This window comes from Erigeron canadensis, chromosome 3 (assembly GCF_010389155.1).
Source record: "Erigeron canadensis isolate Cc75 chromosome 3, C_canadensis_v1, whole genome shotgun sequence".
In the NCBI taxonomy this organism is placed as follows: domain Eukaryota; kingdom Viridiplantae; phylum Streptophyta; class Magnoliopsida; order Asterales; family Asteraceae; genus Erigeron; species Erigeron canadensis.
Window position 1 is genome coordinate 27275065 of NC_057763.1, and position 22752 is coordinate 27297816.

At 34.3% G+C, this 22752-nt stretch overlaps 4 protein-coding genes across 4 annotated transcripts; 3 read left to right on the top strand and 1 right to left on the bottom strand.

Moving 5' to 3' along the window:
• Positions 1–469: 469 nt before the first annotated feature.
• Positions 470–8897, top strand: LOC122594517 (probable helicase MAGATAMA 3). The gene is made up of 20 exons (XM_043766964.1): positions 470–677; positions 849–1002; positions 2062–2189; positions 2426–2632; positions 3162–3356; positions 3583–3618; positions 4006–4091; positions 4184–4234; positions 4364–4475; positions 4551–4656; positions 5113–5210; positions 5580–5693; positions 5761–5853; positions 6034–6087; positions 6725–6783; positions 6854–6938; positions 7368–7736; positions 7825–7947; positions 8305–8391; positions 8506–8897. Exons 1-20 carry the CDS (start codon positions 570–572, stop codon positions 8710–8712), a joined length of 2472 nt encoding a protein of 823 aa, XP_043622899.1. The 5' UTR covers positions 470–569; the 3' UTR covers positions 8713–8897.
• Positions 8898–8961: 64 nt separating this feature from the next.
• LOC122594519 (fasciclin-like arabinogalactan protein 19) lies at positions 8962–10034 on the bottom strand. The gene has a single exon (XM_043766965.1). The coding sequence runs from the start codon at positions 9905–9907 to the stop codon at positions 9065–9067; it is 843 nt and encodes a 280-aa protein (XP_043622900.1). The 5' UTR covers positions 9908–10034; the 3' UTR covers positions 8962–9064.
• A 5505-nt stretch (positions 10035–15539) lies between these two features.
• Positions 15540–19258, top strand: LOC122590901 (bZIP transcription factor 12-like). The gene is made up of 4 exons (XM_043763078.1): positions 15540–16219; positions 16393–16464; positions 16583–16612; positions 18853–19258. The coding sequence occupies exons 1-4, from the start codon at positions 15704–15706 to the stop codon at positions 18925–18927; spliced, it is 693 nt and encodes a 230-aa protein (XP_043619013.1). The 5' UTR covers positions 15540–15703; the 3' UTR covers positions 18928–19258.
• Positions 19259–19356: 98 nt separating this feature from the next.
• Positions 19357–22738, top strand: LOC122590900 (protein RETICULATA-RELATED 1, chloroplastic-like). Its single transcript, XM_043763077.1, has 7 exons — positions 19357–20148; positions 20806–20904; positions 21002–21225; positions 21304–21373; positions 21624–21703; positions 22109–22173; positions 22304–22738. Exons 1-7 carry the CDS (start codon positions 19621–19623, stop codon positions 22495–22497), a joined length of 1260 nt encoding a protein of 419 aa, XP_043619012.1. The 5' UTR covers positions 19357–19620; the 3' UTR covers positions 22498–22738.
• The last annotated feature ends 14 nt before the right edge of the window (positions 22739–22752 follow it).

Genomic DNA, 22752 nt, shown 5'->3' on the forward strand with positions numbered 1-22752 from the left:
GCGATAACACGGCCCTCACGCGTACGAAGAGGTAAATGTCTGAGACCATGAGGAATTAAGATTCAATTCCAGGTCTCCCAGCCAATATCCGCTCCCATAAAAACCCTCAAAAAGGACCCTAGGTGGCCACTTGATCTAAAGACCAAGTGGTTGTAATTGATGTGTTGTACTATTGTGTAAAGTAACTTTGGACCCCAATAACCGATACAAGTTATTTACATGATGTAACATTGTTTCGTTGACATACCAAAAATGGATATAATATGAGTGGTACTACACAAATCATCATTTAACTACAACTAGCTAAGTAACCCTGTTTCAACTTAGGCATTGTAATTAAAAATTTTAACCAAAAAAATGTTGTTAAAATTGCTTCTAATCTAAATTCACTTTGGAAAAAAAGAATAAGAACAATAATGAAAAAATATTTATTACAAGTTTTTAAAATAAAATCGTAAAATATACTCGTATCTCATTAAATAATTTGAACATAGAGTGAGCTTTTGTCCTGTTAAAGCAAACACACTGCTAAAACCCTAAACCCCCTTCCGTGGGAGAAAGAAGAGGAGATGGCCATTGAAAGTAACCTAAAACAAGAAGACGGAATCCACAGATTCTACAAAATAGTTCTTGGCTGGGATTATATTCGTCTCCTCAATGAATCCTCCTCATCTTCTGTATGTACTTTCTGTATTTTTCTATCTCATTAATTCTTTATTTTCATACCCATCATTATAGCTATTCGATAGCCGACCCATTATCGACCTCTGCTGACCATACCATTATAATTATAATCAATGTATCTATAGTTATAATATTGTATTTGTTATTTGATTGACTGATGGCAGAAGAAAGGCAAAAATAGTGAAGAGAATTTAGGGTTGAAAGAAGTAAAGAATACTTATAAAGATGATAAAGATTACATCGATACGTTTGAGCCGCTTTTGTTTGAAGAAGTTAAAGCCCAAATTGTTCAAGGCAAAAACGAGGAGGACGAAGAAGGTATTTATGTGTCGTTTTTCCGTAGATTTTGATGTAAATTGTTAGTGTTAATACCAATGTTATATTTTGCTAGTTATTGTAAGATGGGTTTATGTGGTGTGTCGTGGGCGATCTTGTTAACAGTAAATTTTGATACTTTTTCTATAAAAGTTATCAACTTTGGCTGCTGGTTTATCATTTATGCATTACAAAGTGACCAAAAAAGGTACGCGAATACATCTTAGGTAAATGACTTGTAACCTACCTTTTGGTGTGATAACCATTCAAGATATAACTTTTGAAAGTTTGTGACATTGGTAAGTAAGTTTTGTAGCCCAATATGTTTAATAGCAAGTTGTGTAAAGTTGGATGATTAATATGGTACAATCTGCGTTTTGGGTACATTTGAGTTTTAGATGCCAAGTCGATAGATTTTTTGCTATAAGTTTGATGTAGAAGTTTCTTTTTGCTCAGGAAATAAATAGCTTACTACATTGCATCTTGAAAGAATCGGGTTTGACATGAAAAGCTTAAATATAGGTCTGCGTTTGAAAAGGTTTTGACTTCCTAAGTAATAGGATTGGTAGGGCTGTTGTATCAATGTCGTGTTTTTACCGTAAGATCTTCAAGTTTGTTTCCAGGATTCATGTTTTATGGTATTTCTTGTCTCCTTTTGTAGCCTACTCTGACCTGTTTGAGATAAAAAACCTGTTGGTTTTTTTGCTTGATTGTTCTTTTTAAATGCAATACTGTGTGCATCAGCTAATAATGTGCTTGTGCATCTGTAGCAGTGACATCTAATTGTATGTGTGTTTTTCCATATTTCTATTAAAACCTGAACGACAAATGCTGCCTAATCTCAAATGGCTTTACAGTAAATTTCGCATCTTTCCCCTGGGAATAAAATCAGAATCAAGTTTCTGCTATAAAAGTTTGGTAATAAAAATTTATTTATGTTTTTTATCATCATGAAACTTGTAATTTGTTTCCATTATTCTTTTTCAGCAGCTGTAGTAATAATAAAATAGACCATGTATTTTATAACTGTGACATGCTTATGTGTGGTTTTTTGATTTAAAGAAACGGAGTGGAAGCTGGGTATAGTAATTGACTGTACTGAAACCGATGGGTTTCATTTACTAGAAGTTTTTGGTGAAGACTGGGGATCATTATCTCAAAACGACTTATTACTGTTATCGAACAAGAAGGTGAGCATTATATTGAGTTTATCAGGTGTTTGCTCTATTGCTTTATGCTGTACTCTATCATAGTGGGTACTACATCACGTGAATCAAATTTTATTTTGTTTCTAAATAACTCAACTTCTTCCCTTTTACCATTTTTGTTTCCCTTTTATTTATATACAACAGAAATACAGTCATATATGATTTCTTGCTGATTAAATATGTCAAGGCTGACAAGTTTATATCGATTGCATTTACAGTTTGGTGATGGTGAAAAAATTCCCACTGCATATGCGTTTGCATTGGTTGAAGATCGTCGACCAGATAGGATTCGACTCAGAATGCAGTTAGATAGAGAAATAAAGCGAGTAGATATAGATGAGGTCAGTCCTTCTAAAAGGAATAATAGGCTGTCGCGGATGCGTTCTCTTATTGTGGAACTTAAAAAGTCGTGGAGCATAATGAAGGTATTTGTATTCATCTGTTATTTCTAATAAATATGGTTCTGGTATCTCTATTGCAAAATATTTTGTTGAAACTTGAAAGTCCCCTTGTCTATCCTAGTCTTATATTTCTATTTCCAGATGTATTGTTTCCATGCTTTCTTATAATTGTATGATATGATTAAAACAATGACACGAGCTTCGGTTCTGTATCACCAAATTAAACGCTGAGCTGAAAAATGCACTATGTTTCACATGATGTTCTGCTCACAAATAAGTAACCTTTGCTCCGAGTCTTGTGTTTTTTTGTAATCATAATGAGTAGTGATACATCATCGTGGCATTAGTTACAAAATTGGCCTTTATTGGAACACCTGTTTCACCACTATTCTTTGTCTCCGCATACTTTTGATCATCATTCTCCCAATTTGCATTACGGTTAACATCGTGTTGCCAGTATCCTATGTATAGTTTAAGCTTGTTTTGTGCCAACAGAATCATCTTCACTATGTCCTTTGACCAGATTGCTACAATCCAATTGTTTAATGTGCAGATTTCTAGTCTATCAACCATAGTTCGTGAATATGTTGCCATGCTATCAATTAGCAACCTGCCATGCAAGGATGTGATTTTAGGAGCCACTGACGATAGCATTAACAATTCTGAAGATCAGGCCTGGAAAATTTCTAAGCCTCTTATGGAGTACATTCAAACAAATCACAACTCAACACAGCTGGAAGCCATACGTGTGAGTATTCATCAGTCCCTACCCCCCAAGACACACACACACACACAATGAAATTGGTCTACGTTTACCTACTTGCCATGACTTGGCTGATAAGTAATTGTTAGACTGTCCTGCATTATATTTTCTGTTGAGACATTACGTCATTCCATTTTCTTGACTGTAGACTCCAGTATCAGCTTTACACATAATTGGACAATAACTCTATCTATATGTTTGTTTCATGCAGGCGGGTCTCTCACGTAGAAAGTTTGTTCTGATTCAGGTTGGCTATGTACCAATGATATACTGATTTTCTGGTTCTTTCTTGTTTTAAACTAAATATGCATCTTTGGTTGTTAGATGAGTAATCCTGTTTCTATATCTTAGATGGTGGAATTAAAGCAAACTTCTTTCTTTTGGTATTAATTAAATACGGATAAGAATTTCCCTACTCTTTTATTTGTAACGTAATATCAAATTCAATCTCTTGCTACATTGGTTCTTTGCCTCCCCTGTTACATGGCTTCTTTTTTTCTTTAAACTTTGTTTACATGGTCTTACCACTGAGAATCAGTAATTGTAGAATATGTAATTGTAAGTCTATATTAGTATATTTAGCTAACAGTTAGTCAGGATGAGTGTGTTAATACCTACCCGATGCTCCTTTTAGGGTCCGCCAGGAACAGGTAAAACACAGACAATACTTGGGCTTCTTAGTGCCATACTTCATGCAACTCCAGCTCGCATGCATACCAAGTGAGAATCAAGTTTCTAAGTAATTGCTCGAGTGTATTATATATTTGTATGATATTTATGGTTCACTTCCTTTGTTCATAATGCTTGTTCAGGGGTAAAGTAACTGAAATCAAACGTGGGCCAGAACAACACGTTCAAGACAGGTATGCTTTTCCCCTCTTATGACATATATTCATACGTTCGAACTCTTTTACTTAAGTACTTCTGTAAAACGGAGAATCAGAGACCACCTTTAATTGCTTGTCCATCTTTCCCTTTACTCGTTTTTGTAGATACAAGCACTGGGCAAATGCTTCTCCATGGTTAACTGGCATTAATCCTAGAGATGCAAAGATGCCTAAAGATGGTGATGATGGGTTTTTCCCCACTACTGGCAACGACCTGGTAAGTGTTGATTTCAATTTTCTTATGTATTTATCTAGGTGGTTAATGCATAATAGCTTATTATTTTGAAAATAGAAACCAGAAGTTGTCAATGCCAGCCGGAAATACCGTGTTCGTGTTTTGGTGTGTGCTCCTTCAAACTCTGCACTTGATGAGATTGTGCTGCGGCTCTTGAGCACTGGTATATGCCAATGTTTTGTGCCTTATTTATTCTTTTTGTGCATGATAAGCTTACCTCTCACACTTGCCCAAAACATTCATGCATAGGCTATTGGTGTTCATCATATTAAAATTAGACTGGACCAGACCAAACCAGAATCAAATACCAAAAAGGTATAGAATGATCAGCATCAGACCTAAGCTGGTTTACTACCATTCTAATTCTGTTTTAGAACCAGTTCGGTCTAAAACCAAATGCAAATTCAGGGTTCTGGTTTTCTTATCTGAAACACACACACACACAGAGACACACACACACATATATATCATTATATCAACATCGTTTCAGATTTGAAATATTTATTTTTTATACAGACTTAGCTTGAAAAATTGACTTGATACTCAATACTTACTTTCTGTTTCTTCGCTATCTCCTTAGTTGCTCATAGAGACAATAATTTGTTTTGATTATCTTCAGGCATTCGTGATGAAAACGACCGCGCATACACTCCTAAAATTGTCCGGATTGGTCTAAAGGCACATCATTCTGTCCAGGCTGTATCTATGGATTACTTAGTAAGTACCTGAAAATAACTGATATCAGATGTACATAAAATACTAATGTAGAAGTTGAGCGTACTGGTCAGAGGTGTTGGCAAAATGGGTGGTTGGTCGGGTTGTGTGTTTAAAGAGGTAATATTGCTACAGGCCAGGTTAGATAGATCTAGAAAACCCTTTTTTGTTAAAAAAAAATGATTTAATAAATGATTAGTATAAGTACAGAAATTAAACTATTTGTTTTGTATTTTTGAGTATGAATATTACCATGGGAGGTTTGAGTATTTTTTGGTGATATACTGTTTTGGGCATTTTTTGCAATGACATAGCCGTTGAAGCTCTTTCAAATATTAGATGAATGCTAACATGAGAGGTTTGAATTCTCAGGTGGAACAAAAACTTTCAGGCATGGATTTCCAGACTGCCGACAAACAGAAACAAGGTGGTGGGGCAAGGAACAGAGACACAATCCGTGCTTCAATCATGGATGAGTCAGCAATCGTATGTACGTTCAGCTTTATGGTGAGATCCAAATTTCCATGACTTATGAACATTGGTTTTTTGGCAGGTCTTTTCGACTCTTAGTTTCAGTGGCACAAGTCTTTTCACTAAGCTTAATCGCACTTTCGACATTGTTGTGATAGATGAAGCTGCTCAAGCGGTAAGTTTTTCTGGATATTATTTCACTGTATTATGCTTTTGGAAGATAAATTTCCTAACAACAAAATACGTGATAATTTAAGACATCACTGGTCAGCTGTTATATTGACATTTTCTGTTCTTGTGAGACGTCCAATGTCAATAGTTTTTCATGATAAACTTCAAATTTTTCTTTCAACAGGTGGAACCGGCAACACTAGTCCCCTTGGCCAGTGGATGCAAACAAGTATTCTTGGTATGTACTTTAGAGGTTTTTCAAGACATAAACTTCTCAAAATGATGACATTTTTTAATTGAACATAAATATGTTCATTGTTAAAAATATAGAAAGTGTAAATAAAAAAGAGAAAATCCAAGTGAAGTGCACGTGTAATATATCATTTTGAGGTCTCTATATGTAGCTAAATTCTCTTGTTCGGTCCATCCATTGTACTATTAACACATTCACACTCTTTTGCTTGAGAGAAGAATTTATGTTTTAGCTACTCGTGATTAATAATATCATATAACAAGGTATTGATGCAGGTGTTAGATAGCCCTCTTCTCTCCAACCCTATTCCCATTCAATTTATTAATAATGACCGAACATATCATACTTATATGGGTCAATCACATGTCTCATCAGCCAGCATTGTAACTACTGACTACTTTTCCTTTTGGAGAAGGAAAAAATTGCTATGACATATGATAAGATCAATTACCTAAACGATGATATCACACACTAGATCAGGTTCAGCTGTTAATAGATGTAAAGTAATGTTTATTAACCTGAAAGCTTACATCAACCTGACTTGTATGTTTAAAAATATGTAAGAGTCTAAATATGGAATCTGGGTGGTTTTTTCTATCTTATTCTTCTCCATTCTTTCCAGGTTGGTGATCCAGTTCAGTTGCCTGCAACTGTTATTTCCGAAGTTGCTCAGAAGTTTGGGTAAGTACCCGATGAGTGATTATACCTCCTTGTAAGGTTCTATATCTAACTTTGATTATCGGTAATACAGTTACAGCATGAGCTTGTTTAAAAGGTTTCAAAAGGCCGGGTATCCAGTGCAGATGCTGAAGACACAATATAGAATGCATCCTGAGGTCTGGGCTTTAGCATCCTTACAAATACTCGTAATTAAATTTATTATGTTCCGAAACCAGTAAATTTACTAGAATAGGCAAAATGGGTGGGCTAGGCAGGTTGAGTTTGCCGTTGCTTTCTATAAATTTATTAATAGTGGTGTCAAATTTGAATCCAAAAACGTAATATTATGTTTAAAATGTTGTGTTATTTCTTTAATAATATAAATTATTGAATAAAATGATTCCAAAATACAGTTCGGACAACCTCGACTCGTTTTCTTTGAAGTTTTTGTTATATCATTACATGTTAATAATACATTACCTGAATCTGACTCTTTATAAATAAGTGGATTGAAATAGCCACCTCTAGTATCTACATTCAACTAGTACAAGCCCTTGGAGTGGCTTCTAGTTCATCTATTAATGGAAGCAGCCTATTTCTCACAGATAAGAAGTTTCCCATCAAGTGAATTTTATAATGGAGAGTTGGAAGATGGAATGGATGTTAAAGACAAGACAAAGCGCTTATGGCATAAATACCGTTGTTTTGGACCCTTTTGCTTTTTCGATATACACGAAGGGAAAGAAACTCAGCCTTCAGGGAGTGGATCATGGCAAAATGTTGACGAGGTTGACTTTGTTTTGCTAATGTATCATAAATTGGTCAGTCACTATCCAGAGCTTAAGTCAAGTTCACGACTTGCGATTATATCCCCTTACAGACAACAAGTGAAGCTCTTTCGTAGTAAATTTAAGGAAACATTTGGTATAGATTCAGAGAAAGTTGTAGATATTAATACAGTGGATGGCTTCCAGGTTAAAATTTCATCTCATTGAATACGCATTATCCTTGTTGTTCAAAGATCTAACAGTAACTGTTTTATTTTTCCTTATTGAAATACAGGGTCGAGAAAAAGATGTTGCAATCTTTTCTTGTGTTAGGGCAAGCAAAGAGAAAGGCATTGGTTTTGTGGCTGATTTTCGGCGAATGAATGTTGGTATAACCAGAGCAAGAGCTTCTGTCCTGGTATGATTTGGTATTAGTTGAGAACGTTTTTGCGAGTTAACCCGAGTTAAATGGGACAAGCTGGTGAAAGTGATTCGAATATATTCAAATTCACAAAACCTTCTAAATTGATATGTTAACAATAATTTTAGATTTATATTTTAAGAACTTTCTTTTGTATCATATTCAATTATTCACCACACAACTACAGTCAAATTCAAAAGAAAAGAATAAGTGCTGCGAGTCGTCCAAGCAGTACTAGATATTGGTCAAATCGCCTTAAACCTGTTTTGACCCATTTCCCTGCCAACCCGACCTTGTTATATTTGGCCAATCCCATTCTATCATTTGATGTGATTGATGTTTTGGTTATGGCAGGTGGTTGGCTCAGCTGAAGCCCTGAGACAAGACGAGCACTGGAAAAACCTGATTACAAGTGCAGAGGAGAGAAATTTTCTGTTCAAGGTAGGTTTTCTAAATGGTTAACCATAAGTTGGTGTTTTCCGTATCTCTCTGTAAAAGTTCATATCATCCGTTTGCATTATTCTTATCTCGGGCTCTTTTGTATATCTTTTTCAGGTTTCTAAGCCTTACACTGAATACTTCAACGATGATAATCTCGCATCCATGGCAGTAGAGGAGCCGGTATCAGAAACATTAGGCCCAGATGACATGGATATGGAGGCACTAGGTTATGATCTTGGTATGGAAGCTGATCAACGTCTACCTGATGATGATTATGGAGACGATGATGCAGGAGCAGATGATATGGGCATTGACGAATAGTATCTATAAGACTATAACTATTTCTATCCTTACAAGTTTCAATACTATCAAGTTAACAGTTACATAAATAGTGCTAGAAAGAGTAGTCGTTTTTTTCCATATAAATCTGGAAACCGAAAGGTTCTAGTATATGGGTACTACTATCATTGTAAACGGCATATACTACTAATCCTACATTATGGTCAGCCAGTCAGGTATATATATATATATATATTGATGTAAAAACAAAGCAAACATTTACTGTTATTTAGAAACGATATCGATCTTTCAGTACATACATTCAACCATCAAAATATACTACATATCATATCATATCGATCATATTCGCAAGATATTACCAGGTATACGTTTGCTATATCTCTGCACATATCATATTAGACTTGAGACGATTCACTATATCCTCATCTTCAACAACAGTCAAGCAGTCCACTTTTTCACCATCCACAGTACTAGTAAATTCATGTAACCTGTTACTAGTCGCTTCAGTATCAGAACGAATCTCTAGCAACTTCCCTCTAGATCTGCGTTTTTCATGCTTCAGATCCAGATCAGGCTCATTCAGCACCTTATTATCCGTCGTATCAGAAACTTTAGGAGACTCAAACGTGAAATTTTCGATCATCGAGCTAAATTTACTCTTCAAACTCGCCAACGAAGCACTAGTAACCTTCAAATCAACCGAATTCCCCGATCTGTGCTCTAAAACACCTTCTAATCCATGAACAGCCACATCTCTACCATAAAACATTCCAGGAATCACAATATCAACACCTCCAACCGAAATCAACGACCGCACCGATCTCCGCTGCTCAACAATTACGTTTTCACCATCAACCAGCGTCGGAAGCTTATTCGGCCCAGGCGGAAGGCTCAACAGATCCGCCGTCGACATCCGCCGCGGAACCACATGATACCTTAGCGTCGTGACGTAATTCGTTGCCGGCAACGTCATATCGAGAGCGAAAAGTGCAGAATTGATCGGCGCGAATAACGTGTAGTTGTTACTGTCAGATCTGAGATCGTAGTGTACGTCGGAAGTTGCGATTGCGTTCGCAAACAGATGGTAGCCTCTTGCTCGCATCACGCCGAACATCACCTCCAGTTCACCTTCCGTAACTGCTGTAACGGTGCCGATTAAGACGAGTATGGTGATCATCATTATTCCGACGGTTTTGACTCCGGAAGTTGAAGCCATTTTTTGCGTGTGATTTTATTTTGGCGGGAAGTTTAGCTTTTTCTGTTGTTATCTGAATTTAATAGCGTTTATATAGTCGGTGGAAAGGGGGTTGAAAATGATGATATTTGTATATTACTCCGTAATAATCAAGTTTTTTTTTACATAATTGAATATTTATGTATTTATTAGGCTTGTTTAGGCTTGATGATTAGAAATTTATGTATAATTTATTTAACGGCAGATTTCTCGAGTAGAAATTATCCCTAACCATTCAAAGGTGAATATCAGAATATGTACGTAGCTCAGATCAGGATAGTTGGTTATTTTATTTCCTCCACGTCACATTCTTCGATAATTGAAATGTATATATGTATTGTAGATGTAGATATTGATCATGCTGGTTTGGTTTATTGGATCGTAGTTGAGTTTTAGGTGGTGGGTGGTTAGTTGTCAATATTCACATTGAAAAATGATGATTGAGGAATTGGGTGTCTTGTATTAAAGGTGCGTATGTGATTTTAACTTCGAAATTGGAAATTTTATATATGAACATGTCAAAAGTTAATCTACATATATTAATCTGTTGTAAATTGTAATTTCTGTAGTGAAATGTTTAGAAATCGCGAATTGGTCCACCAAAATTTTAAGACCACTAGATAGAAGGACGTAACTAATGTATAGTTCGTTGGATTATGCTAATCTCATGTTTTGCGTTTTTGATATGCAAGGTGGCAAATGATCGTTTAAATGGATGACGGTTGATTTACGTTAAATTGCGGTGAATGACAATTATTTCGATGACAAGTTTGAAAATGTAAAATTTGAAAGCACGATTGCTGTAAGTTTGAAAAGTCTAGATATAAATTTTTGATAAAATTACCTAAATAGTCAAATGAAAAGATGTATATCTAGATTTAGACATTTATAAAAAATTTTACTCATTTGGTCAATAAGTTCTTACTACCTAATAATTTTAGTAAGAAATAAATTTATCTAATAAAACAATGTCATGCATAAGTGTATAACATGTAGAGTCTAAAAATAACACTATTTTGATACTGACTTATTTTTATCAAAAAATATTTAATTATCTTGAATTACTCCTTTCGATTTTTCAGTCATGGGCTTAATATGAGGGTAATAGGGTATCAAGCAAAGGTACGAGATAGTGCAAAAACAAAATAAATTTTAGAATAGGAAACAATGAGGGTTTAAACCATTATGGGACCATCAATTTAAAAAAAAATTGTAGAAAATAGCAGTTAACAGAAAAATTCCCATTGCAAGCAGAAGATCGAATGTAAAAACAAAAAATATGTCATTTTTAGCTACTCACATGAAATGAATTTCTAATATAAAAACATATTGTTATTTATATATTTGTGTATCTACCTTTCACAATGTTACAATCTTTATTCAAGTGAAGAAACTAATATGATTCACTCGATCTTAAGTCTTACACTCTTATCTTATTCGTACAAGGTAGAAGAAACAAACACTTTTATGATATGTTTGTAAATTTAATGAAAAGTTAGACCCAATATATGACACATGACGTTTCATTGGTTAGATTTATTTCTTATTAAAAAACTTAGGTAGTAAGAATGAATCGATCAAATAAAAAAAAATAGATGTCTGAATCTAAATATACAATTTTTATATTTGACTATTTGTATAATTTTCCCTAAATTTTTTGTAGTGAAAGTGTGAAAGGCTTTGACAATGAACAATAAAGTTTGGCTAAATCAATAGTAAAGGGACATTATATGCTCAAAACTGCGAAACACAAACAGAGTTGGGTAGCCCAAATTCAGCGTCTTTAATTTTGAAAACACTTGTCGACCGAAGGTCCACTATGATAAAACCTGACATAACTTATGTTTGAACCGTTGATCAATGACCAACCAATCTATTCCATCACTGTCCATTACCACTATATACCAAATTGAGAGTAGTACACTAGTATGAAAAGTTTGGATATTTTTTCTTTTGAACGTCATGAAAAGTTTACATTCAAATTACAAGTTAGGAAACTATTTGGTTTATAAATGATTCGTACTTGTAAGTTGTAACCAAAGTTTATCATAACTATTAATACGCCTCTTTTATAATAACTATAAACTATAAATGAATACACCTCCTCTATTATTGCAATTCTATGCCAAAAGTTCTAAACCATAAATTCTGGTACATTTATCAACCTTTGCGAGTTTTGGCTTGTGGATTATACCACATTTCAGTTTGAGTGATTGGGCATAACAACATTTTGATTGTTCTCGTTCTTTACTTTAGTTTTTGCTTATTGTTGTGGTCTTGTGGATGTTTGGTATGTGGATTAATGTTAACTTAGTTATCTATCTTTCCTTTGACTTTTTTCCTTCAAAACTACTAATGAATGATTTTTTTTTAATATAAAAGTTAAGTACTTAGATTTGAGTGTGTCAAATATTAATGTTAATTTTGAATTTAAACCTTTGAATTTTAAAATTATTTTTGAAAATTGGGTATAGCTTTCATATTTATTAGGGTTATTTACTGAAATGGTATTTGGACTATCCATCATATTACTACTTTCATACCTAAAACTTTAAAATTACTCTCATCATACCCCAACTTATCAATTCTCAACTCGAACGATACCTGAACCCGACGGACGTCAGTTTGGCCGTTAATTTGGGGTATGACTACCGTAAATTTTAAACTATATATAGGTAATCAGTAATATGGTGCATAGTCCAAATACTATTTATGTTATTAACCATTATTATTATTATTATTATTATTATTATTATTATTATTATTATTATTATTATTATCCTCATCATCATCATGGTTATTGTTGTTGCTTTTTTTATTACATAAAGTATTATTTAGGATTAAATAATTTTAAAAAGTTTATTGATATATTTTGTAAATATCTACTTTTATTTTATAAAAGAATTCTTTAATTAAATAAAATTTATTTTATTAAAAACTATTACTATATCAAATTATAGATCCTTGATGATTTGAATTGTGTATTTTTATATTTATTTATTTTTAGAAATAAATTCAAGTTTTATAAAAAAAATACTATTATTTATAAAATTTATTTTTTAATAAAAAATATTTTATTTTATAAAAGATAATTTTTAGTACAAAGTTTTTAGTTTTATAAAATTTTTAATTTTTTTATTTTCAATTTTCTTTTTAAAGAGGTAAACAGAAAGAATATCTTAATTTCTTGTATTGCATTAGTACATGTACAACTACCATGTAAGGTTTGAATTAGCTCAAATCGGATTTAATCAACTCCATGTGGTGGTATCCATTCAAGACTTCAAGTGCATTTATCAATGCTTTACATGAAATTAAATATTTACAATAATTTTTTTTTTAAAAAAAGTATTCTTTTATAAAATAGAAGTAAATAATAACAATAATAATAATAATAATAATAATAATGGTTAATTACATAAATGGTACCTGGACTATGCATCATAATACTGATTATCTACTTATAGTTTAAAATTTACGGTAGTCATACTCCAACTTAACGGCCAAACTGACGCCCGTCAGGTTCAGGTATCGTCCAAGTGGAGTATTGATAAGTTGGTGGTATGATGAGAGTAATTTTAAAGTTTTAGGTATGAAACCAGTAATATGGTGGATAGTCCAGATACCATTTCAGTAAATAACCCTATTTATTATAACTCAAAACAATTAGCATGTTTCAAGTATAGAAAATGATAAATACTCTTAAAGATTAGTTTAAAAATTCTCTTAAAACTATAAGAAAAAGACATGTGGTATCTACTGATTCCTTTTATTAATCTTGACCAAGGTTTCATTTAATAGTTAGGATGATTTTTTGGTTATTACTTTATGAGAATTTGTTATTTCCATTTTAAGTATTAATGTTTTTTCTTTGTATCTATTTTGTTCTAATACCCGAAATTATGAATCAAATGGACGGTTTTAAGTCAAAAGCTTAACTTTAATATCTCATTAGGCGAACGAGTAAGATGCATAATGGGAAAGATGTATAATTTAAAAGGTTTAGTGAAATTGTGTACATTATTATTTATAACGTTGTTTTTATCATTATTTTAACATATCATTGTAATGGTAATTATATAGTTATTCAACTGTATTGTGTGTTGTATCAAAACGTGGGTTGTAATCAGGAGGATCCATTAAAAAGGCTGGATACTGAGGGACAACTCACAGCCATAGGATCAAAACATATCAACGATCCAGATCAAAGTAAAAAACATCCCGCTTCCTTCCCGTCTTCTTTTCTTCTTCCCTCTAAAACACGACCCCACACACACCCCCTGTCATCATCTCCGACGCCCACCACCACCATCATCTCCGGCGCCCACCAACGCACAGACACGCGGGGGTAGCTCAGTAAATTCACCAGTCATATTCTCACCCAAACACAAAACACCGTCGTTCAATCCTAAAATCAAAATCAATCTCTGAAATCAAATCAAAACATACATCTGGCGAATAACACTGAAAAATTCTCCGACTATCGACATGACTATAAACGGTGAAGTTCTCCAGCTAATCAATTTCCAATCAAATCTGATTGAGTTGAGTATTATTGTTTGATTGGCTATAGTCAATCAAACTTGATTGGTAACAAACAAACGCATCTTCATTCCTAGTATGCAATCAAATTTGATTGAATATTACCAATCAAACTTGATTGCATACTGGAATGTAGTCATTCGTATCAAAATGTGTTTTACAATTACCAATCAAGTTTGATTAGCTTAACCAAATCAAGTTTGATTGTAAACAGGTTTGTTGGTGGTGGTGGTCAAAGATGATGGTGGTGGTACTGGTGGTTGTCGTCGCTAGAGAAAAAAAATCAGAGGGGGAAGAAAGTGTGTGTGTGGTGGTGGCGGTGGTCGCCGTCGCCGGTAGAGGTAAAGGTGGAGATGGCGGTGGTTACAGACGCAGTCGCCGGAGATGAAACACAAAGTGTGTTTGTGTGTGTGGTCAGGAATGATGGTGGTGGTGTTAGTCGTCGTCGTTGCCAGAAAAGAATGAGGATGAGATATATATATATAGAGAGAGAGTCATATTGTTTGTGTGTGTTTTTTCATCCGGTGGTAACCGGTAAGAAATGATATTGAGAAAGTTGTTTGGAAGGGTAAGCGATAGTGTTTAATCTTAGCCATTGATGGAATGATCCAAATGAGTTGCTCCCGGTTTTCAAGAAAAAATCAGGACTCAATTAAAGGATTAATTTTTTTTCCTACTTACATCACAATCTTAATACAATCTTAATTTTATTTTTCATTAACATTTCATCCGACCATATACTTTATCGATTTTATTAACACAATGAATTATTGAGGTGCGTATGGTATAAATTTCTATTCAAAAGTACATATAAAAGTACAAAATATTAGGTAGAAAAGAAAATTAAGGAAATCGAGAAAACCTAAAAAAAGCAACTAATACTTTTCTTAATATAGAAACTGAGAAAGCAAATGTCGACACGCATCTTCCCGTGACCTCCCCCTGCCGGCTTTCTTATGCAGAGCACCTTTTACTAAATGACAAAACTATCCCTCACATTACTCTTTTCACCTTTTTTAACTCCACCTCAATTAAAGGTCATAACCGTCTTCGTACACTTTCTCTTTTGTTTCTCTCTCTATAACTATTTTCTGTATCTATTTTACTAGTATACTTCTTTTTTTTAAAATTTCCGAACTGCCGGCAGAGCAAGTCTCTCGTTCTTAAAAATCTGTATCTATATATCTATATATATCTACCTATATTTTTTTTTCTACTGTGAGAATTATTACAAGTATGGCGTCGTCAAAGGTGATGGCAACAACATCGCCGGCGAATCAGGATCGGACACGTCATCAATCATTTGTCTCCTCCGATCACAACAACGACAGTAACAATTTCGCTACTTCAATGAATATGGACGATCTATTAAAAAACATATACGATCAATCTCCGGCGAGTTTTCCGGCAAATGACGGTACCGGTGATCCAGAGATGACGTTAGAGGATTACTTAACAAAAGCCGGAGGTGTCCGAGAAGAAGACGCTGGAGTGAAGCTAGCTCTGGTGAATTCCGAATATTCCGGTGTAATTGATCCGATTATGTGTGCCGGTGACGGAGCTATGACCGTTGTTCCATTTCAAGGTGTGCCACGTCAGCAGCAGCACATGCAATTTGCCACCGGAGGTGGTGGAAGGGGGAAGAGGAAGATTGTGGTGGAAGATCGGCCGGTTGATAAGGCGACTCAGCAGAAGCAAAGGAGGATGATTAAAAACCGAGAATCCGCCGCGAGGTCTCGAGAGCGAAAACAGGCGAGTGACCGACTGAATTTGTTTATTTTGGCCCACTGGTATCAGTATCTTATCATGACTATAGTACTTTATTCGTTTTTGCAAATGATTAGATTGGATTAGAGTAAAGAAAGTATAATTAATTTAATTTAATTTTTAATTCGAGATAATAATGTGTGGTTGTTAAATTGTAGGCGTATACGGTCGAATTGGAGTCTTTGGTGACACAATTGGAAGAAGAGCATGCTAGATTGTTGAAAGAAGTGGTAATGATGTAATTTATTTTGTGTAATTTGATGGAATTATGCTGGCATTTTCTTTTTAATTATGTGATAATTATTATGGTTTTTCACTTTTTTGGTGATTGATGTTGATTTTTTGCAGGATGATTTGAACAAGGAGAGGCTTAAACAGGTTAGTTGTTATTGTATACATTATGAAATGAAATGATGATATTTGGTTTCTTTGTGAAATTAGCTCAAAAGTTTAACTTTTGTTTTTCTTGAGTGCTTAATTGGATTTCTTAGTTGTACCTTTTTAAGTGATTTATATTCGGCTATTCGCCTATGTGGGATTAGTATACTTGGTAGAGACTCGCGCCTCTTAGGAAGAAGTCCAAGTTTAATCCATGGCATATGTGTATCTAGAAACGTTTGAGGTAATTTAGTGGTTCGAGTAGAAATGATGTAAAGTTGAAGTTTTTTTTTTAAAAAAAAAAACAAGTGATTTTATATTCCAAATAGTTGTGTTCTCTAGGTACTTTATGTGGATAATGGATACCCAATTAGACAAATCAGGGACCATCTAAATATCTAATGGTGGGTGAGGAATCTAAAAGGGTTATCTTTTTTACTCTAATTTCATTTTTGAAATCATAAAAGAAACTTAGAGCATGTTTTCATTGAGATTTGAACTCGGAACACAAGAGTTCTACTGCCTTGAATGATATTGTTGTGCCAAGACCATTTGCTTTGGTTGTCTCCGTAAAATTAATCGAAAATACAACGAATAAACTTATCTTTATTTTTTTTAATTTGTCATAAAACAAAACTTATAAATAATATGTGATCCTCTCGTTGTAGAAACCAAAGTAGCAGTGATGAACTGATGATTTTGTTGGGGTTTTTTTGTGTGTGTCATTGTATATTTATTTACCTTAGAGTTTTCAACATTTGAAGACTGGGATGTGATATGTACACAACACGACTTAAAACAATATGTTCATGCTTTACATATTTGAATATTGTGTAGTGTACAGGGGCATCTCAAGACTTCTGTCATATTTAAATATTTTTATTTTATACGAAACTTATTTTTTCTACCAATCTTTATGCAAATTTTGAACTATAATAGGCAGTTTCTGTATAACTTGTACTCATACTCAGTGAAATGTATCTCTGTGATTGGAATCAATGTTTTCCGTAAGTCTGCTGCTTAGTTTTGAAGTACTTATATATAATGACTTACAGATATTGGGCCTTACAAAGTCAGGGGCTGAAGCTGCAAATTTATCATAGAGTCCATACATTGTATCAATTAGTACCCATCATATGACTAAGTTCTGTTGTGTACATGTCGACATGATCACATACAGGAAAATTACTCAGAAGTTCTACCTGAAATGTGGTGGTGGTGGTGGGGGTATAGATTGCTATAACTTTTAGATAACCATAGCTTAACACTTGACAGTTTATCATATGGGTGGTGGCAACTTAACTCAAAGTCTCTTTCTTGGTGCTTCAAATCTTAAGATGCCAAAATACTTTCCTTGTGTGCATGAAGTAAACTTCCATGTCTAGTTATAATAGGTAATGGTGGGATTGGCTGGTATTTGTTGGGTGGTGGGATGGGCTCCCATGTGAATCCATGATACATGTATAATTTCTCAAACTGAATCCTAAATCCCCCAACACTTGGCTTGAGTTAATCTAAGTCTGTGTGAGATTAACATAAATTTAGTTTAGGATTAATCTTGCACGGTTCAAGTGTATGGTGCATAGCATTGACTTGGTAGGCTATTATTAAAATACCACAGTTACCAAAATGATAATTGCTCTAAGCCATGACATAGGAAGTGCAATTTCATAACGTTTTGCTTAATTGGTAATTTGGGTTATTATTGATGCAATACCTAGAACTTGAAGTAGTGGATATGCTAAAAAAGAAGGGGAGTTTTTGCTGTTAAACAAACTTCTCTGCTGATTCGCTGAATTAGCAATTTAGCATACATATGTCGATATAAAAGCCAAAAAGTTACCAAGTTTACTGATGTGCATGGGTTCAGATAGCAGAAAGTTGCATTCTGATCTGTATTGCTTTCATCCGTCCAAAAATGGAGTGATTTGTCCATTTCAGTATCTCTACACAAAATATACTCATAAGCTTAAGATATATTGTTAAACAGTATTGTTCTTCAAATGTTTGGTCCGTTCATTCCTGCTGCAGTTGATGATTATCTTCTAGAGTTCTACTTCTGCTTTAGTAACCCGAGAAATAAAAAGATAAACTATATTGTACATCTGTTAACATACTACTAAAATCTAAAAGGATTTGTTTGTTGATGCATTTTTAGTTTTGGAACTCCAATATGTTTTTGTATTAGTACTTCAACACTTTGTCAATTTTAACATTGTTTTGATTCCTTTAAAATACAGTTAATGAATAACTTGAGGCCAGTTGTGGAGAACCAAAGACCACCAAGAGTTCTTCGAAGAACTAACTCAATGTGAGCGAACAGTTTCTTGGTTAAACTTAAACGTCTACCATCAAAATGACGAATGAAAGTTTTAAGGAATGATTCACTCATTTGTAAAGAGAGAGGTAAAAAGGACAAAAGGTGGTGATCAAGTTATCTACGGTGCATAGTGGTTAGGGGCCCAAAGAAAATAGCAGCAAGAATTTCTAAATCCTCAACTAATTTATATCTACTTACTCATGTCTAATGTCCTTACTTCTGCTAAGTTTAGGAATCTTGTTATGTGATTATACAAGGGAGTAAATGGCCATCAAATTTTTTAATCAAATAGTCTTTCGCTTTAATAAATGTACTTTGTTCATCAATAATGTGTTTGCTACCAAAATGTTGTCCGTATACCATGTTTACATACTCATTTTTTATAAACTCTCGATTGATATATATTTTTCTGAATTATGTGTTTGCTACCAAAACAGAATGAACCAACATTGGCCGATGGCTAGGCAAACATATCTTAAAGATCTTGTTATTAGCATATCCATACGTATTGAAAACGGATAATGATCCACAAGGGCATGAACAGGGCCCAAGAGAAGGCCCAATTCTATGCAGTAGGGTTTATCAAGACAACAAAAAACATACAAAATTTCCTTTTCCACTACACTACATTGTGCATTATATCCAAGTCAAACTACTTAACTCAGGTGGAAAGATTTTCATTCTAACAATGGCACTTTCTGGGCCACCAGGTTTTTTCATTGTAAGACTTAATAATGATTCATCTCAACAAAGAACCCAAATTATCCAAAAACAATTTGCAATAGCTTTCAAAGCAACTCTCAATTACAATAAAATTTCCATTTTTTACAAAAACCCCATTTCAAAAAAAACTTCATCTATGTATATATGTTTTTCCAAATCATCAGATCGTAGCGATACTAGTAACTTGGGTAACATGGGTATTGTAGCTAAGGTGTTTGATGAAATGCCTGACCGAAATAATGATGATGATGACGAAAGTGATAACGGGAATGGTGGTGGTGGTGGTGGTGATGTGCCGCCGCCGCCACCGGGTGGTGGTGGTGGCGGTGGTGGTGGTGAGGATGATGAGAATGAGTTTGGGCCGTTGATGAAGTTTGATGAAGTAATGGAAGTGGCTGGGGCATATGGTGTTGATCTTCCTAAAGATATGTTGGATGCTGCTAAGGATACTGGTCTTAGGAAGCTTATTCTTACTCGGTATTTGGATTTACAGGTATAAAATCATTTACATATACTGATATACATATACACACACACACACACACACACATATATATATATATATACACATACATACACACACAGTCATTCAAAAATGTTATTTAAAGGGTCGGGAGTTTGGAAATGTATCGAGCTTTAGGCGAAAGTTTTAATACTTATACTGCATGTATTTGGTGGTGTCAGCAAAAATACCACCAGAGAAATTAGTTAGCAATATTTGAAGTTACTGTTATAAATTTATTTCAAATTATAAGTTTATTGTATGTATATAACTTTGATGTAATGTAGATATGGCTGTTGTATGTATCTGACTATCTGGAACTCGTAGTATTTATGCTCATGTGGCATTAGCGTAAGTTGACAAGTCACTAAGTCAGTCAAATATTATTTAATTGATTGATTATGTACAATAGCAATATTGAAGGGTTAAGTGCTAGAAAATGTATGAAAGTTTAGCCTGGATTATATACATGTTTGAAGATTAAAATTGAAATTTTGATACATATTAATAGCATGTCTTAAGTGGCATGTGTAGTATATAGCAGTTGTGACAAGTTGGGTACATTTGGAAGTACTTGGCATGTGTTTTTTTTTGTTTGGTGTTAATGCCAATGTTGAGTTTGTTGCTAATCTGATATATACATTACAGGGATCAGGTTGGATATTAGGTTTCTTGACAAGACATTTTGTAATGCTTCGGAACAGAATGCTTGCTGATCCATCATTTTTGTTTAAAGTTGGGACTGAGGTATGGTACTAGCTGTTTGAGACTCTGAGATGTAATGAAATTGGTTTTAGATTTATTCTAGGATCTTGAAGTGTTTATGGATTATTTTATGACGTAGATAGTGATTGATTCGTGTTGTGCGACGTTTGCTGAAGTTCAAAAAAGAGGGAAAGATTTTTGGGATGAGTTTGAGTTGTATGCTGCCGATCTTTTGGTAGGGATAGTAGTTGACGTTGCTTTGGTGGGTATGTTGGCACCATATGCTCGCATTGGAAAACAAACTGTAGCAAGTGGTGGCTTGTTCAGTGGTTTGAAGAACTCTATTTCAGCTCTTCCTAGCAGGTTGTCATCATGTACTTGCTGTTTTTTAGTTTTTCAAAAAGTAATATTAACATACTTATTGTTTGTTGTTTGGTGTAGTGTATTTGAGTTTGAGAGACCGGGGTCTAGATTTTCAGTACAACAACGGCTTGCTACTTATTTTTACAAGGTTAATAAATATTTCTCATGATTCATAAGGACAATAGGACATGTCTCCATATTGTATATAGTCATTTTAACCTGTTTAAGCCTTCTCATTATAGCCATAAACTGGTTTTTTTGTTCGTGGATATATTAACAAAATGGTTAACCCCGTCTATAAATCTTTTACATAAAAATTCAAATAATTCAATAGATTGGTATGAATTTTGTAAAGATGCCTTTTGTGATAACTTATGTTTTGCTTTTTATGGATTCAGGGTCTCTTGTATGGTTCAGTTGGATTTGGTTGCGGTATTATTGGCCAAGGAATTGCAAATATGATTATGAATGCCAAGCGGTATGTTATCACCCGACCCTGTCCTTTGTCAATTCACAAAATTGTTGTCAGTTTGTGATATAGGAAGCTGATTAGTTTATCTCATCAAATTATTTGATTATTAGTACAACATCGATACCGAATCCCGCCAAGGGAAGGGTATGGGAGAGGTGAGATGTTATATATTCAAGCTGTTTATTTCATGTGGAGTTTGCTAATGGCCAATTTGGAAAGAGATTAAGAAAATTCCAATTGGTGCATTAACCCATTAATTAAGATAATTGAGCCAAACTTTGACTCACAAGAACTAGAAAACCAAGGAATATGAACATGAACCATCCGACCCCACCATGAACCATTTTGTTAGGGCAATCAAAATCGAAAGTGTTGGTATTATTTTAGGATGTATGCTTTTTGAAATTTCAGGAGGATGCATGCTTCAGAACGTGATGTACGTGTGCCCCCGTTGGTGCAAAGTGCTGTTCTATGGGGTATGTTTTTGATCCTTTTGCTGTTAATATGTGGAGATGTGATTTTTGGGTCATTTTTGCATAAGAAGTTAAAATTTAAAAGGAACCTAAGTAATGGTCTGTGTTCATTACTTCATTATGAAATATGCAGGTGTTTTCCTTGCGGTGTCTTCGAATACCCGTTATCAAGTTATCAATGGATTGGAAAGCGTGGTGGAAGCTTCTCCATTGGCGAAACAGGTCCCTTTAGTTGCAATGGCGTTTACAGTTGGTGTGCGTTTTGCAAACAACATTTATGGTGGAATGCAGTTTGTAGATTGGGCTAGATGGAGTGGCGTTCAGTAATAGTTGTTGGTGAAAAGCAGTTGGGTTTGAATGTAGATTTTTGATCACTAGCAGTTGCTTAGGCAGTTATAGCCTATTAGCCTGCCCTTTTTTCTCATCTCTTTCCCCCAATTTGTAGCCCGCGCTTTTCAGTTAGTTTTCAAATAAGAGAATTACCATCACTTGCTATATGTGTTGCATTTGGAGGACCGTTTGACGAGTATTTTTTATGAAATGTTCTTGTTAGTTTTTCGGGGCTGAATTGAATGTTGTGTT

Excerpts from the sequence above, each read along its gene's own strand:
- LOC122594517 (XM_043766964.1), top strand. The coding sequence starts at position 570 with ATGGCCATTGAAAGTAACCTAAAACAAGAAGACGGAATCCACAGATTC. Across the intron at positions 678-848 it reads ATGAATCCTCCTCATCTTCT|AAGAAAGGCAAAAATAGTGA; the intron begins GTATGTACTTTC and ends GACTGATGGCAG. Across the intron at positions 6,784-6,853 it reads GAAGTTGCTCAGAAGTTTGG|TTACAGCATGAGCTTGTTTA; the intron begins GTAAGTACCCGA and ends TCGGTAATACAG.
- LOC122594519 (XM_043766965.1), bottom strand. The coding sequence starts at position 9,907 with ATGGCTTCAACTTCCGGAGTCAAAACCGTCGGAATAATGATGATCACC.
- LOC122590901 (XM_043763078.1), top strand. The coding sequence starts at position 15,704 with ATGGCGTCGTCAAAGGTGATGGCAACAACATCGCCGGCGAATCAGGAT. Across the intron at positions 16,465-16,582 it reads CTAGATTGTTGAAAGAAGTG|GATGATTTGAACAAGGAGAG; the intron begins GTAATGATGTAA and ends GATTTTTTGCAG. Across the intron at positions 16,613-18,852 it reads ACAAGGAGAGGCTTAAACAG|TTAATGAATAACTTGAGGCC; the intron begins GTTAGTTGTTAT and ends TTTAAAATACAG.
- LOC122590900 (XM_043763077.1), top strand. The coding sequence starts at position 19,621 with ATGGCACTTTCTGGGCCACCAGGTTTTTTCATTGTAAGACTTAATAAT. Across the intron at positions 20,905-21,001 it reads TGTTTAAAGTTGGGACTGAG|ATAGTGATTGATTCGTGTTG; the intron begins GTATGGTACTAG and ends TTTATGACGTAG. Across the intron at positions 22,174-22,303 it reads GCAAAGTGCTGTTCTATGGG|GTGTTTTCCTTGCGGTGTCT; the intron begins GTATGTTTTTGA and ends TGAAATATGCAG.